Source organism: Anopheles bellator, chromosome 2 (genome assembly GCF_943735745.2).
Source record: "Anopheles bellator chromosome 2, idAnoBellAS_SP24_06.2, whole genome shotgun sequence".
In the NCBI taxonomy this organism is placed as follows: Eukaryota; Metazoa; Arthropoda; class Insecta; order Diptera; family Culicidae; genus Anopheles; species Anopheles bellator.
Genome location: NC_071286.1, coordinates 36,092,458 through 36,106,808, shown reverse-complemented (window position 1 = coordinate 36,106,808; position 14,351 = coordinate 36,092,458). Strand labels below are relative to the sequence as shown.

Below are 14,351 nucleotides of genomic sequence, written 5' to 3'. Positions count from 1 at the left end.
AAACCCAAAACAAAAACAATATAAATTTGGCAGCTTATGATCAACGTGTTCATAAATCAATACATGTTTTTTTTATTTACGTTCAGAGACTACGCCAGTCATTTATTAATCGTGTTTGTGGGTTTTGAACAGGATGGTGCCGCTGTTAGGGAGACATGGTGCCAACGGAGATAGCGCAGGTGAAATGTGGATTAATAAATCGTTGGGGTAAAAAATGAAAGTAGCTTTAAGAAGCCACAAAATCTCTCCAAAATAAAAACAACGTCCTATCGTTAGGGACGGAAACCCTCTGTTCTAACTGACTGAACTAACTGAGTTCCTTTGCAATATTCTTCTCGAGAGGCTTCCCCTGATAAGTAGTAGAACTATCTACCGTCGTTCGTCTGAAGCCGAATGAGTGGATTGTTCCAACGATTGCAGGTGATTCAAACAGGGAACCGAGATCCGAAATCCTCCTTCTCGCATTAGCTCTACCAACCGTAACATAATTTGTTTCAATCGGTATACTTGTGTTTGACGGCATTATATTAGCAGGCTTTCTTTGTAAAATATTAAAATAAGTTTAAAACCGTCCGGCATCATGTAAACTATCGAACTATTCAATGAAACTATCCTCCTATTAATTCACAAACCACCGGGCACCGAGCTGTCAAATCGCACAAAACAAACTGTGTCAGAGAATTGCCGGTCTGTCGCGATCTACGAAAACGCACGTGTTGCACGCGCAGTGTGAGGTTTTTTAGTGTTTTCTCCGTGCGCTTTAACGATGAAAAAGAAAGGACGAAAGCCGCGTCGGAAGCAAACTCTTCCAAAGGCGATCGCACTGATCGAGGAAGAACCGGCAGCAGTGAAAAATGCACCACACACGTTTGTCATCCGACGCGGAGTGCACTGTTCATCGGTCACCCATTTGTCTCGCGACTTTCGCCGTATGATGGAACCTTTCACTGCATCGAAGCTGCGTGAACGGCGGTTGAATAAGGTGAAAGACTTCGTGCACCTTTCGGGATTTTTCCATGTGTCGCACATGTGCATTTTGTCGTTGTCGCCTCAAACGCTCTCGCTGAAGGTGATACGCATGCCGAAGGGTCCAACACTTACCTTCAAGGTTCACCAGTACACCCTCGCGAAGGATGTGGTCAGTAAAACGCGCAAGCAGTACGTGGACGATGATTGCTTCAAGGCGGCTCCCTTGGTCATACTGAACAGTTTCAGTGGCGAGGGTCAGCACTTGAAGCTAATGGCAAGCACGTTCCAGAACATGTTTCCACCGATCAACCTGTCGACCGTGAAGCTGTCTTCGCTGAAGCGCTGTGTGCTTCTATCGTATAATCCGGTGAGCAAGTTGATCGACCTGCGACACTACACGATCACGGCGGTGCCGGTCAATTTGAACCGTGGTGTGAAAAAAATTGTTACACGCAACATCCCCAACCTGGGACGATTCGAAGACATTGCCGATTTTGTAGAAAAGTAAGCAAACAAATGCACTCTCTAAAACTGCCCGGCACGAAACCGAATTCTTCAACTCTATGCATCTGTTCTTTTCTCTAACCAGGGGACACTTGCTGTCCGAATCGGAATTGGACGACGAGGAAACACACGTCGTGCTACCGCAGAATCTGAATCGCGGAAATTTGGCCGATAATCAGTCGTCGTTGCGGTTGCATGAGATAGGCCCGCGCATTACGATGCGCTTAATAAAGATCGAAGACGAACTGATGACGGGAGAGGTTCTGTACCATGACTACATTGCCAAGAGCGCCATCGAAGTTGATGCCATTCGCAAGAAGCGTGTGCAATTACGCAACCTCAAAGAGAAGCGCAAGAAGACCCAACAGGATAATCAAAAGAAGAAAGAACGACAAAAGCAGGAGCATCGTGCAAAGACTTCGGGACAGGGAAGTACGACTGGTCAGATAACCGACCGTGATAGACAGCTTTTGAAGGATGCACAAGAGGCTGTCGGCGAGGTGTCGGATGAAGATGATCGTGATTACTATCGTGAAGAGATCGGTGACAATCCGGACGAGGAGCTGTTCGGGTCAGCACACGGCGGAAACCGAAAGCGGCCGTTCATCCCCAAAGGATCGAACTATTCGTTGAAACCGAAGAAACCGAAAATGGATCGTCGTAAGGAGCACGAAGAGGACGATCGTCTCGCCAAGCAGGATAGGAAGAAACACTTCAGAGAGGGAAAAGAGCAAAAGGGTAAAGGAAAGTTTGCCAAAAGGGGAAATGTCAAGAGCGACTACCAAGGCAAATCTAAGTACAGAGAAGGTGGTAAAAAGGGTGGTAAGGGCCGTGGTGGTGGACCAAAGCAAGGAAAAAAGTCGAAATCATCGAAGCGAAAATAGATAAAAACAATAATACGAAATATATAACACAACAGCCGAATGTTATTGATTATCTTTCTTTATATCGATCGATTACGATCGTTTTATTGTTCGTTAAGCGCTGAAGTTCCGTAAATTACTAACAACTCCCAACCCATACATTAGCTTATCCTCCAGCACGGACCAACCCTCGGATTGTGCTTTCTCGAGATCAGAAAGCAGGATAGAAAGCTCTTCATTCTCTACTACCGTACGGCCATGTAGTTTTAGAAACAAGCTAAGATAACTCTGGGCTAGTTCGAACTCTCGCTTCCTGCCGAGCATATAGATTATCATACGAATGAAAGAGCCCATTACCGAAAGGCTCCCGTTTGCTCCGTCGAACGGCGTGAGGTTGCGGATCTCGTAATCCACCATTGTGGGGCCTAGCTTCATCAGATGCCAAACGGCTTTGTCGTACTCGTCGGTTACGAGTGCCCCTTTAAGAAGTTTCCCGAAATCCGTCAGAAGATCCACTTGCTTTGATTCGAGTATGTGTGACCGTGTAGCATCGTCCTTGCCCGTAGTTGCTTCCCGTGACTGTGAAAGATCAAACTCAAGATCTAACCCCGCTACCGTTGGGAGGAAGAAAGGGGCCGACTTGGGTTTCTTCGGAGCCTGTCGAGGTCTGTTGCGTTTTTTGATAACGTCAAGGTTAAGCAGATTCTGCCAGCGGGAAGCGGCCAGCTCCGACATAGTGATTAGCTCGCTAGAAAGTTGTGGAGGCGACTGGTACTCGATATTGATTTTTTCGAACGCATCTTCAAGTTCATCGACATTCGTACTTGCAGTGGCATGCAAGAGCGATCCCTGTCCTTCCTCTTCGCAAACCGTTGTCGGAAGATCGAGTAGCGGAGGTTCTGAGTCCGGGTTCAAGCCACGCAACGTTATGTGCGAAAAAAGGCTTTTGTTCGCCCACAGATTGATGCCACGGTAATCGACATGGGCCGTGGCCAAGAAATCACTAGTTGGTGACATTGACAGCGAGGTGCACATCTGCGCCACGCGGAAATGATCGATCAAATAGGATGAAGGAATGTCCCACACTTTGATGGTACAGTCCTGAGCCGCCGTCACGAGCCAGCGGCTATCGGGTGAGAAGCACACATCCGTGATCATGCCTCGATGACCATCGAAACGTCGCACAACGACACGCGTATCCATATCGATTAGCCGCACGGAGAAATCATCCAAAGCCGCGCAAAGCATTGCACCTTCGCGATGCGTCCTCAGTAAAGTAATCGGTTCGGTCAAATCCACCGTGTCGATCGCTGTTGCGATGAGCGACGTATTCGGCTGCTTGAAATACCAAAACTTCAGCAACCCATCGGCAGCTCCGGAGACGATGACTTGATTCAAGTTGTCACTGGCCAATCCACGTACATAGTCTTTGTGGGCCGTTGGCGATCCATAGCTTGCCCGATGAATTCCACTCTGGATATTAAACCTTTCCACGTGACCGCTTGAGTATCCGATCGTGACAAAGTTCCCGCAGTGACTCAAACTCAGGCAACTGGCCGTGACGCTGAAATCGGAACGCGTCTTATTCTGAAACGCCTCGGGTACGAGATGAAGTTCACCCATTCGGCGCTTGTCGTAAGACCAGGTGGTCACTTGCACCAAACCCTGATGCAAAGCCGCTATGCTGTCCCACTCCTTATCTCGCGTTGTTTCGGAAGTGAAGTAGCTGATGGCAGGCATACAGAAGGGATCATCTGATTTTTCTGTTTCGGAAAAATACGATAAGAGTGTGAAAAAGATAATATTTTCATTGCAATAATATTTTGTTTGCCAAAGACACAGGCAAAGACAGCACTCGCTGGCTGCACAAGACGAGTTTTACTTACTTTTGGCCTTTTTAGATGCTTTCCGATTGTAGCTAGCCTTTCCTAGGCTGCAGTTCAGTGTTTCTGTAACGGTGTTAAAAACTCGAAGCGAAGAATCTTCGCCAGACGACAGAAGGTTTCTTCCACTCGCACCATGATAGCGAACACAGGTAGGCGAAGCAGCGTGACCTTCGCGGTATCGCAATAGGCGTGCCCCACCATCCGGAAGATCGAAAATCCACATCTTCAACGAATTATCCGGTGAGCTGGAAATTAGCAGAGGTTCATTGGCGCAAAAATGTAGTCCGGTAACGGAGTCGTCGTGCGCCGTTAGTGTCGAAACGATGGTTTTCTCCTCCAAATCCCAGAAAACTATCTGGCCATTCGAACTACCGGTGGCCATGATGGAATACCCGTCCGTCCGAAAGCTTATGCCGGTCACCGGTCCCCAGTCCTGATGTACCTCGAGCACTATTTGCTCATACTTGATGTTTAGCAGCACGATCCGGCCATTTTGTAACCCGATTGCAATCACATCGATGGCAGGGGCTTGCACTAGCTGCAGCACTTTACTGTTGAATGATTCAAATGTATGCACCAATTTGCCCGACTTTAGGTTCCACAACTGCAGCCCACCCTGCGCACTGCCAAGCAGAACCTTGTTTTTATACGATGCCGGATGTACGATAGCCGACACGGCGAACTCGTCCTTTGCGAAAGGTATTTCCAGATAGATCCCAGCCGATGACGCGACCCATACTTTCAGCAGACTGCTTTCATCGACAGAAATGAGATGTTTTGCAAATGGCAGCAAGAGATGAACAGGTGCTTCGTGGCCACGGTAAACCTTGCGCAGCTCCACACTGGAGCGCCATCCGTAGATTACATTACCGGCCGCCGAATAGGTTAGATATCCATCTGCAGCCAGGGCGGTGATATTTTCGGCATGAATACGACCGGCACGGATCAACCGAAAGCTGTTGCAACCGTACACGTGGAAAGAACGGCCAATGCAAGTAATAGCAATGTTTTCTCGTCGCTGCTCAATGTAACGGACGTTTAGGGGAACATGATTACTAACGTATCCCAGGGCTCGGTTCGGTTGAAACAGGTGACTTCCACGCATTTTCGTCGAGTTAAACGGTTTCGTATTCAGCCGCACGCAAACGTAAACACATTCCGAACAAGAATGAAAAGCACGTGTCGAAGGTAAACATTCGCCGGCTGAAGAACTGTCAAAGTGCATCCTCTTTCTGCGGGATCAAAATTCAAACCTAACGGTCCTTAACCATGCCCAACACATGACTTGTTTTTATCCCTTACTTTATGCTTTTTAACTGTTGATGAAATGGCGAAAATAGTGTTCGGCAATATATCAAAAAACGTTATCAATCCTTAGCAAACCCTTTTTCAGTTACTCCAACGATGAGCATGAATATTCGCTAGACAACGCGTTTTATTTCTGCTGGCAACACTGCTACGTCCGTTGTACAGCAGCTGTCAAATTTATTTTTCTCGCGCCTAGGATCGTGCGTTGCCGCTAGCCGGTGAAAAATTAAATGTGCGTGTTCGCATCTTCTCCAACAATTGTGTTCATCTCGAATGATTAAGGTAGGTTTCAAGTGATGCGGCGAGGTTACAGAAGGACCTTTTCTATTAGCTGCGTTTCGGTACGCTTCCAGGCTCGGCATTCGCGCTCACACTACAATGGATCCCGTCACAAACAAAGACATGGCGTTTCGCAAATTGTGCGCTGAACGATTCACAACGGCGATCGTGATCAGCGTTGGGTTGCAGTACCTCTTGGCGATAGCAGTTTTGATTTTCGTCAACTTCGACCTTCTCCATCCAATGAGCTGGATTGCCGATACGATGCGCCTGTTACTGTCGCCCTACACTTGGCTGGTGTCGATTCCTGCGTCCGCAGCGTTCATTTTTCACGGCCTAGCACTCGCCAAAACGTGCCTACTCGAAAATCGGTACTATCCCACGGTATTCGAAAGCTGGTGTCGCGGTCTAGTGAATCGTTCGTATCTTCTGCTTACCGCCGGAATCATGGGCTGCCTAACGGCGTTGTTTTTCACACGGTTCTTGCGGGCCGAGTACCGTCTGTTGGTGGTAACGGAAGTTAACGATCGGTCGTCGACAGTCAATGAACGCTTTCTGTATCTTCTCGTGAGTGGCCTATTTGCTGGGTCCTACTTCTACTTCAGCCGTGAAAGTGATTCACTAAGCACGCAGACTTCCGAAAGAAGAGTTCAGGGCGAAAGGAAGAATTTCCGCCAGGACCTAGGTATGATTTTGTTTGACTCGATTCGCCAATCGTTTGTTCCAACGCTTATTTACTTGTGTTTCTACTACACGCTCGTGTGGTTGTTTCGAGGAAGGAGCGCACAGCTGTTGGGCAAGGAAGTTTCGACAGCCTACGGTTTCTACCGCACCGCTACGGACCTTCGCTTGCAATTGTACACATGGCTGGTGTTTGCGATGATTCTGGCTAAAATGAAATTAATGTTGCGTTTATTCCGTATTTTCGTTTATGAGCCACACGAGTTTATCATTAGCGTCGGCAGTTACCAAAAGCAATCTAAGACCAGTGAACCGGTACTATCGGAAGCGCTCGACTATAGACAGATTCCGGTCATCCAGCTCCTGGCGGCTGAAGATCTGTGCACCATTGGAAAAGAAAGCAATAACTCCCGTCGGTGTCTTTTCTACCAACTTACTGATCCCGGTGGCCATCCGCTGAACTGGCGTCACATGTGCGACACATGCTTGAAGTTAATACGTGACTTCACACACGAGCTGCATGAATCGATCGGCGGCATCGACTTGAGCCCGTCTCCCCCGATGGTCATGATGGGTGGACGCTTGAGACCGACCACTTCGACGGACATCGACCGTTTGCTGAGGCAGCAGTACAATCAAAACTTTGGCATCCGCAGCCTCTCTGCACCAGTGCTCCCAAATGCAGGAGGCACTGTGCCGGTGGCAAATGCAGATATTTGCGCTAGCTTAAAGAACGCCATTTCTTTGACAAGTATTCTCGAACGTTTTCCAATTTATCAATATCTTTTCGTGGAGTCTAAAACCGCTAAAAGTTGTCATTTGCTATCGGTGAAATCGGAGCTAATTGTGAAAGTTACAGAAGGGCTGAGTACGCTAGCATGTCATTCGCTGCAAGAAGATCAGTACGGAGTAGTGCAGGATGATCTTCCGAACATAGTTCACGTGTTGCTAGAACTGAAAAAGGTTATAGAAAAGATAAGCGCAATCAAATTGGACGTGAAAAAGAACAAACGTAATGACAATTCGATCAAGGGAGTAGTCACCAATAGTCTCTCATTAATCGGTGAAACTTTTGCGCCATATCTCAACGATCTTGTATTCGAACCGAACGATTTACAAGCACTGCGGGGCATTGATCGTGACTAGATTCACAAAGCTAGGTAACGAAAGTACAAGGTTCACAAGCGATTTCTGCGTCACCCAATGTGTCCGATGTTCAAAATATGGCGTGCAAACAATATAAAGCCTAATATACAAAAATGTATTTTTATGAGGATTTGATTCGATTGAGTAAAATGCATTAAAGTATCATTGAGAGTATCATCATAAGGGCAACATTGAAATAAAAGGCATCAGAGTAGCAACAGGCGAGGATAGTGGGTATTTTGCATTCTCTTGGTTAAAAAAACTCCCATAGTGAGTAAATTTTAAGCCTAATAATTATGAATATTTTATAATATGTATTAATAAGAATTTTCTTCTGGAATGGTAAGTTTATGTTTTACTTTAATTTACTTATTAAACAAGCTGAAATACCTAACTATTGAAATTCAAAAGGAAATATTTCTTTTTACAATAGCCCACTCGACGATTAGCAGAAATAGTCGGAATTAAACCTACTCAATGCTCAATATGTTCAATAAATTCAGTCTTTGGTTAACCTGTAACAGTGTTTTAACTTTAACCAGCTTTTTATTTATCTTTACTTTTCAACCAACAGCGCAGCATTTTTGAAGTACTTTACATTTTCAACTGACAGCAGTTTTTGAAGGTTTGACAGCTGCAGCCACGGCGGCCGGTTTGATCACACTGGCGGCTGACTTATAGAAGCTAAAAGTTTATTATTATAATTTCCTTGGCGCAATACGAAATGCAACATAGTCGCAAATATTTGTTTATTAAACTGTGCATTTATCTCATTTGATTTATGATCAAATACATGATTTTATTGTTTTTGCCGTCGATTAAGTGATTCGACAGCCGCCAGAAGTGAACGTCTCACCGCAATGCTCGAGCAACCTTGAGCATCATCATCAAAACAGGAGAGAGTGAGCAAAGGAACGAGCTGTTCGTCCAGTTCCAGGCTTTTCGATCTCGGAAAATCGGTAATATCGGTGCGAAATGTACGTTTAATTTGCGCTAACTTTTGACCTCTGCCGCGGATTTCATCAGGCCGTACTTGTGTTTCGTGCGGTTGTGCTGCTGTTTGCTCGTTAACCCGAACAGCGCAGAAGACGATCGAATTCCGCCGTCGATTTTCGACTGCGTTCGTCGCTCCTCGAAGGGGCCGACATTTTGTTTTTTGATTACGGACCCCTAATCGTTCGTACCGTGTCGGTAGGTCGGTTTCGTTTGCCAAGTACAGCCCCTTCCGTAAGAACATTGTGAGCCCGTATCCCGATTGTGGTTCCTTCCGTGTTGGGAAACACTTTTCCCGCATTAGCCCGGATCTCCACAGCCCAGTGGCGTTTTTCATTGGTGACGAATTTGATCGAACTTTGGCCCTGCAACCCATGGCGCCTGATTGACTTTCGGGTGATAAAGGCTGTGAAATAATGATCCGACGGTCAGTTGACTCAACATTCCTTCCGCCCGAGAGGAGGGCGATTTACGCATCGTATTCTCGCGAAACGCCCCTACGCCGTGCTGTAGAAAAATATAAAACCAGGCGAAAGTTAGCGCTGCGGTGTGCGTCGAGCGAACACAGGCGAACACGTCCGCTAGTAATGTTGCCACGGTAGTGGCTTTTTTCATTTTGCGTCATCAAAAAGCAAAGAGTACTTGTACCAGTACGAATGATTGCGTTCGCGACAATCCGCTGCGAGTCCCGCGTGTGAGAGAAAAGGGGAATAAAAAAGAAAAAAGAATTTACAGATGTGGAACGTAGTGACAATCGAGTTGTAGGAATAAAACGCACTGTAATCGTGGTAACGCATGAAACGTCGTCCTATTGCTCAAATGTTTATGCTACATAAATGCGTAAAGTGTGCGAAATCTAGTGCTCTAGAAAATGAAATTGTTTTAAATTTGTTAGTTCGATGCTACATCAGGCATAGGCTTTGAATGTGCAGCCACAGCTACCCGAGAGAGAGTTTCTGATCCACGGTTCTTTACCAACCCAACTGCATAATCATTCCTCAGCGTAGATCCCGGAGAATGTTCGCAGTTCGCGGTTCCTCTCTCACGGTTCTCAAGGTTTCTCGGTGTCCGTTCCGTGCTGGACGTACGTATGTGTGCTTTTGTCTTGTGTGTTTGACCGCGTGTGTGTTACCGAACAAAAACCCAAACCCGTTAGCTTCGCGTTAAGCCGTTTTACCATTTGGGTCACTAGCGACAAAAACAAAGTTCTACTATTCGGTGCGCCAGGGAGAAAAGGGTGTTTCTGCCTAGTGGAAGTAACGATTCAGTGGTATGCTGAAGGAAACAAGGAAGCGTTGTTTTTCGCCTGCTCCGATTTACTGTACTGTTGTACATTTTTAAGACCTTTGGACTGTGCTGCCCTCCTTCTTCATCTCCTTTACTCACGCAATTGCGTCCTGTTGAAAGTAGGATGCACTATGCACGAAAATGCATTCTTTTGTGAACATTTACAGACTCTTGGCCTTGCAGTGAATTCAATACACATTTTCCTAGTTCATTTGGGGTAGCGAGATTTGTTCGCAATTACAATTGTTATCCGTTCTTTTTCAGCAAACGGAGGATTGATCAGAGCAATAGCAAATCGTTCGCCATTGTCGAAATAGGCGAACACAGTGCCGCTGGAAAAGACAACAGCAAAAGTTAAAACAACGACAGCTACCGGCACTGCAACAAGATGACTAGCCGAGATGATGAATATGATTTTTTATTTAAAGGTAAGCAGATTTCAGGTTCATTCCCTTTCCCATAACAGCTGGCGGCTTTGCTTTTGCATTGTCCGAATGTGTTGGATTTCGCTCGGCGCTATGAATTTAATCAACAGAAGAGATTAACATCGCTCGGCCCGTCATATACCCCCGTTCTGCTCTTGTGTGGAAGATAATTTTACGATTCATGTCCGAGCCAATGCCAGAAGCCAGCGAGTGTGCTTTGCTCTCTCCGCCTACTTCAATAGTGCTCCCGGCACGCATTCAATGCTTTCATTTACATTCCATTCAATTCCCATTACCCGCCAGGCCCTTAGCCTCGGCCAGCATAACTGCGTACGAAATGTTGCATGACCTGTCATGGGTTCGGTCCTTGAGCGCAAGATTGGTGACACGGCCCTGTGTGCTTCCTGCCGACCACTAGCGCTTAAGCTGATAATCTAGAATTTTTCTTTTACGGGTTCGGTTGTTTGGGGGTCGTTCAGGGTGGTAAATCGATAATTTTACATGATTCACAGTTGGTTTTATTTGGAGATGAATTTAAACCGAGAGAATTGGCTCTCTCTCTGTTGGCTAACACAAAAATGGCTTCAAAAGGATCCGGCATGTGTTAATTTAATGAACTTTTGTTGGGGCTGTTTGTAGGGTGACTGTGCCGATTTAATGATGTGTGCCGCTACGACCCACCACGTTGACAGTTTCTCATGCTCTTCAGGCCATACGGCAACACCGTGGGGGTAGATAATGAATCATGATGATTCACTGTGGGTGCCACGATATCGTAGAGCTTATACCAACGAAACAGACGGTGCAGCGTAAAGGGGCGTTTTCGTTGTTTCTTGGGAAAAATGCCGAAACAAAATTTAGCCTAGCCATAATGGGGCAGTTTCGAGAAACGTAAAGCGAAACTGTAAATTTCATTTGCCTATAGACGGCCTAAACGCGACAGTAGGATGTGTGTGTCGCGACGCTAATCAGCTGACGACATTGGGCGGAAACAGCAGAATTCCGACGAACAGATTTCCATTTGTTGCATGCGCATTTTTGTTGTTCCTTTCTCTCTCCTTCTCCATTGCCGTATGAATTGAATTAGGTTGGCGAATGCTGCCGTGTTGCTTCCTTCTTGCGCGTCCAAGAGCGAGGCTAACAAAAGAATTCTTTGTCGACAGAATTCCTCTTCTCAGTTAGTACCGCTCTGGAAGATGTTGCCTGTGTGTGCAGCATTTACGCCGTTTTTATGTGTCTCAGCCGCGTTGCCGTTTGTTTTCGTTTAGCTGTTCATCCTCCATACCTATACGGCATACTGGTATACCGTAATACCGCACCCCGTGCCAAGAAGATTGCCTTTTCGTTTTACGACCCAAAAAAGCGCGAAACAGAATGATGAAGCCCGCCGAGAGCAGTAATAACCAGACCCGTCATATCTCGTTCGTATTCGTCATAAGACACACTGTATGATGATTTCATCCATCGGTACCAACAAGCTCCATTGCCCAGTGCGTGTGCTGTGCCATCTGTTCAATCCTTGTGATTGTTTCGCACCACCATGGTCTGCCCGCTAAGGGGAGTGGATGCGATACGTTGAAAAGCCGGCTCATTTGGTACTGGCGAAAATGTTACTAAAGAGATAAAAGATACGCATGCGAAGGTCCAATTTCTATTAACATCTACGTCGTATCATTTCAATGATTGGATTGTAAATCTGGGTATCTTTGAGTGACAACCTTTTGACGGTCAGCAGTATTCGTCAGAATCATGAAAAGGTTCAAAGGCTGCAAAGATTTGGTGTGTGAAACATTTACCCATGTAAAGGTTAAAACATGTCACATCATTCCTATTGTCGGTTGTTTCGAATACAAGCGTTTGCGTTTCTTTAAAAACAACTAGATATATTTCACAGACTATAAGTCGATTATCCAACGATGCTCTTATAAAGACAATCGCAAGCAGTGCGTCATATACTTGCAAACGGCTTTATTGGAACTAATGATGTTTTCTTACTTTTCATTTCATAAGTGGTACTGATTGGAGACTCTGGAGTCGGCAAAAGTAACCTTCTATCGAGATTCACGAGGAATGAGTTCAATTTGGAATCCAAGTCCACCATAGGCGTAGAGTTCGCTACCAGAAGCATAGAGGTGAGTGCTCCCCCGTGTCCTAGATCTTGGCCGTGATCATACTATGAGGTTTGACTGGTAATGGCATTGTTCGATGATTTGTGCAGGTTGATGGAAAAACAATCAAGGCCCAAATCTGGGATACGGCCGGACAGGAGCGCTACCGGGCGATTACTTCGGCCTACTACCGCGGTGCGGTGGGTGCGTTGCTTGTTTACGACATCGCCAAGCACCTGACGTACGAGAACGTTGAACGGTGGTTGCGGGAACTGCGCGACCACGCCGACCAGAACATCGTGATCATGCTCGTCGGTAACAAAAGTGACTTACGGCATTTGCGCGCCGTACCTACCGACGAAGCGAAAGGATTTGCCGAACGCAACGGTCTCAGCTTCATCGAAACATCGGCCCTCGACTCCACCAACGTCGAAACTGCATTCCAAAACATACTCACAGGTAAGCTGGGGAACCGATTGGTTGGAGACACCCACGCATTGCCAGAAATCAGCGATTCTCAACATTTCCGTTCCGCTTGTACGTTTTCCAGAGATCTATCGAATTGTGTCGCAAAAGCAAATCCGGGATCCGCCAGAAGGTAGCGTCATTCGACCGAACCTGGAAAACATCGACGTAAAGCCGACCAATCCGACGACTGATTCCGTGCGAAAGCAGTGCTGCCAGTGACCACCACAAGCAGAAATGATATCCGGCCGTGATGCTGCTGCGTCTTCTGTAATAACATCATCAAGAAGCACCACTACTATAACTACTACTACCACAACTACTACAAGTACCGATAGTATGGCAAGCACTACAGCTACTGTCTCAAAATCAACAGCAACTATTATTACAGAACAAACTAAAATTAATTACATTCTCGCTCCTAATGAACCTATTGCTACTACTCCTACCACCGCCACCCTCACTGACAATGCATCGAACTCGACCATCGTCGGCGACAGTGGCGGTGGCTCTTGTGACCATCTGCTGACACCGGATGGTCGGACCATCAAAGAAAAGGGTCAAACCAATGTCAACATATTCACCGTTCGACAGCGAGAGGACGATCGCTTGTGTGCCGACCTGATTGGGCCGGCAACTAGTGGTCGGTGTGGTGTAAACGTAGAAACATCAACAATGATGATGCTAAACCCCGCCATCGATAGTAACAATAACACTCGTCGTCCCGGCTAAACGATTCCCATCCGAAGTCAAACACACCAAACCCATTCCTTCCGCATCCCTCATCCCAGTTTGTGGCGCACTGCGCCCGGCTTTGTTTTCGCCTCTTAATCGCTGTGAAAAAGTGCGGCCTACCGTTCCCATTCAAGCCGGTCGCCCCCGTAGCAATAGCGTAGCAATTACTCGCGAATTTGTGGTATCACAGCAATGTCGTTTTGTTTGTGACGACAACAGCAAGGAAAAGTGTTAAACAGTAATGGAAATGTTCTCGGTTGTTCAATCCGGCAGGCGTGCCTGCGAAGAATAAAGTAAGAGAGAAGAGGAAGAGAATGCAATGAATCGGATAACCCGTAAATTTGAACAGACGTGAAACTCTAGCCCTCTATTTTGAATGGCGCTGTGAAGTACATCTTCTTTTCCTAGTAACGCATATATATGATTGAAACAGTGGTCGCAGGGACTGGCTGGACTGGACTGTGGGAATAAAGGAGCAGTGTGTCCGGGAATTGCAGTGACAGAGTGCTAGTGATGATTTTTAACTCTCTTGAACGTGAAAGAGAAAATTACGATCGAATGAAAATGGAAATAAAAAATGTGGCTTCGCAGCGAAGCGTAAGTCCCCCTGGCTCCCGACGAGCAGTTGGTTCTTTTGACATGAAAGCATGAAACTTGTTATCTTCAAGCAATCGGAAGAATGCAGATGATCGCCTCCCCTAC

The 14,351-nt window shown here is 46.4% G+C and overlaps 4 protein-coding genes across 10 annotated transcripts; 3 read left to right on the top strand and 1 right to left on the bottom strand.

Annotated features, from left to right (window-relative positions):
- The first annotated feature begins 702 nt into the window (after nt 1-702).
- LOC131212390 (protein Peter pan) lies at nt 703-2,389 on the top strand. Its single transcript, XM_058206234.1, has 2 exons — nt 703-1,473; nt 1,559-2,389. The coding sequence occupies exons 1-2, from the start codon at nt 767-769 to the stop codon at nt 2,355-2,357; spliced, it is 1,506 nt and encodes a 501-aa protein (XP_058062217.1). The 5' UTR covers nt 703-766; the 3' UTR covers nt 2,358-2,389.
- A 61-nt stretch (nt 2,390-2,450) lies between these two features.
- LOC131212383 (WD repeat-containing protein 36) lies at nt 2,451-5,342 on the bottom strand. Its single transcript, XM_058206226.1, has 2 exons — nt 4,223-5,342; nt 2,451-4,099 (listed from the first exon to the last, which is right to left on the bottom strand). The coding sequence occupies exons 1-2, from the start codon at nt 5,325-5,327 to the stop codon at nt 2,451-2,453; spliced, it is 2,754 nt and encodes a 917-aa protein (XP_058062209.1). The 5' UTR covers nt 5,328-5,342.
- A 380-nt stretch (nt 5,343-5,722) lies between these two features.
- Nucleotides 5,723-7,897, top strand: LOC131212388 (nucleoporin Ndc1). The gene is made up of 2 exons (XM_058206230.1): nt 5,723-5,812; nt 5,884-7,897. Exon 2 carries the CDS (start codon nt 5,909-5,911, stop codon nt 7,634-7,636), a length of 1,728 nt encoding a protein of 575 aa, XP_058062213.1. The 5' UTR covers nt 5,723-5,812; nt 5,884-5,908; the 3' UTR covers nt 7,637-7,897.
- Nucleotides 7,898-8,531: 634 nt separating this feature from the next.
- On the top strand, nt 8,532-14,260 carry LOC131212392 (ras-related protein Rab-11A). 7 transcript variants are annotated; one of them, XM_058206237.1, is made up of 5 exons: nt 8,532-8,595; nt 10,181-10,344; nt 12,352-12,473; nt 12,560-12,908; nt 13,000-14,260. In XM_058206237.1, exons 2-5 carry the CDS (start codon nt 10,305-10,307, stop codon nt 13,134-13,136), a joined length of 648 nt encoding a protein of 215 aa, XP_058062220.1. In that variant the 5' UTR covers nt 8,532-8,595; nt 10,181-10,304; the 3' UTR covers nt 13,137-14,260. The 7 variants fall into 7 exon arrangements, with proteins under 7 accessions (XP_058062220.1, XP_058062219.1, XP_058062225.1 ...); XM_058206236.1 differs by having other exon boundaries at nt 8,532-8,613; XM_058206242.1 differs by having other exon boundaries at nt 8,588-8,604.
- The last annotated feature ends 91 nt before the right edge of the window (nt 14,261-14,351 follow it).

What these genes read in the sequence shown, in the direction of transcription:
- LOC131212390 (XM_058206234.1), top strand. Translation starts at nt 767, where the DNA reads ATGAAAAAGAAAGGACGAAAGCCGCGTCGGAAGCAAACTCTTCCAAAG. An exon ending in ATTGCCGATTTTGTAGAAAA is followed by an intron (nt 1,474 to 1,558) that starts GTAAGCAAACAA and finishes TTCTCTAACCAG; the next exon opens with GGGACACTTGCTGTCCGAAT.
- LOC131212383 (XM_058206226.1), bottom strand. Translation starts at nt 5,327, where the DNA reads ATGCGTGGAAGTCACCTGTTTCAACCGAACCGAGCCCTGGGATACGTT. An exon ending in AGCATCTAAAAAGGCCAAAA is followed by an intron (nt 4,100 to 4,222) that starts GTAAGTAAAACT and finishes TTTCCGAAACAG; the next exon opens with AAAAATCAGATGATCCCTTC.
- LOC131212388 (XM_058206230.1), top strand. Translation starts at nt 5,909, where the DNA reads ATGGATCCCGTCACAAACAAAGACATGGCGTTTCGCAAATTGTGCGCT.
- LOC131212392 (XM_058206237.1), top strand. Translation starts at nt 10,305, where the DNA reads ATGACTAGCCGAGATGATGAATATGATTTTTTATTTAAAG. An exon ending in ATATGATTTTTTATTTAAAG is followed by an intron (nt 10,345 to 12,351) that starts GTAAGCAGATTT and finishes TCATTTCATAAG; the next exon opens with TGGTACTGATTGGAGACTCT. An exon ending in TCGCTACCAGAAGCATAGAG is followed by an intron (nt 12,474 to 12,559) that starts GTGAGTGCTCCC and finishes TGATTTGTGCAG; the next exon opens with GTTGATGGAAAAACAATCAA.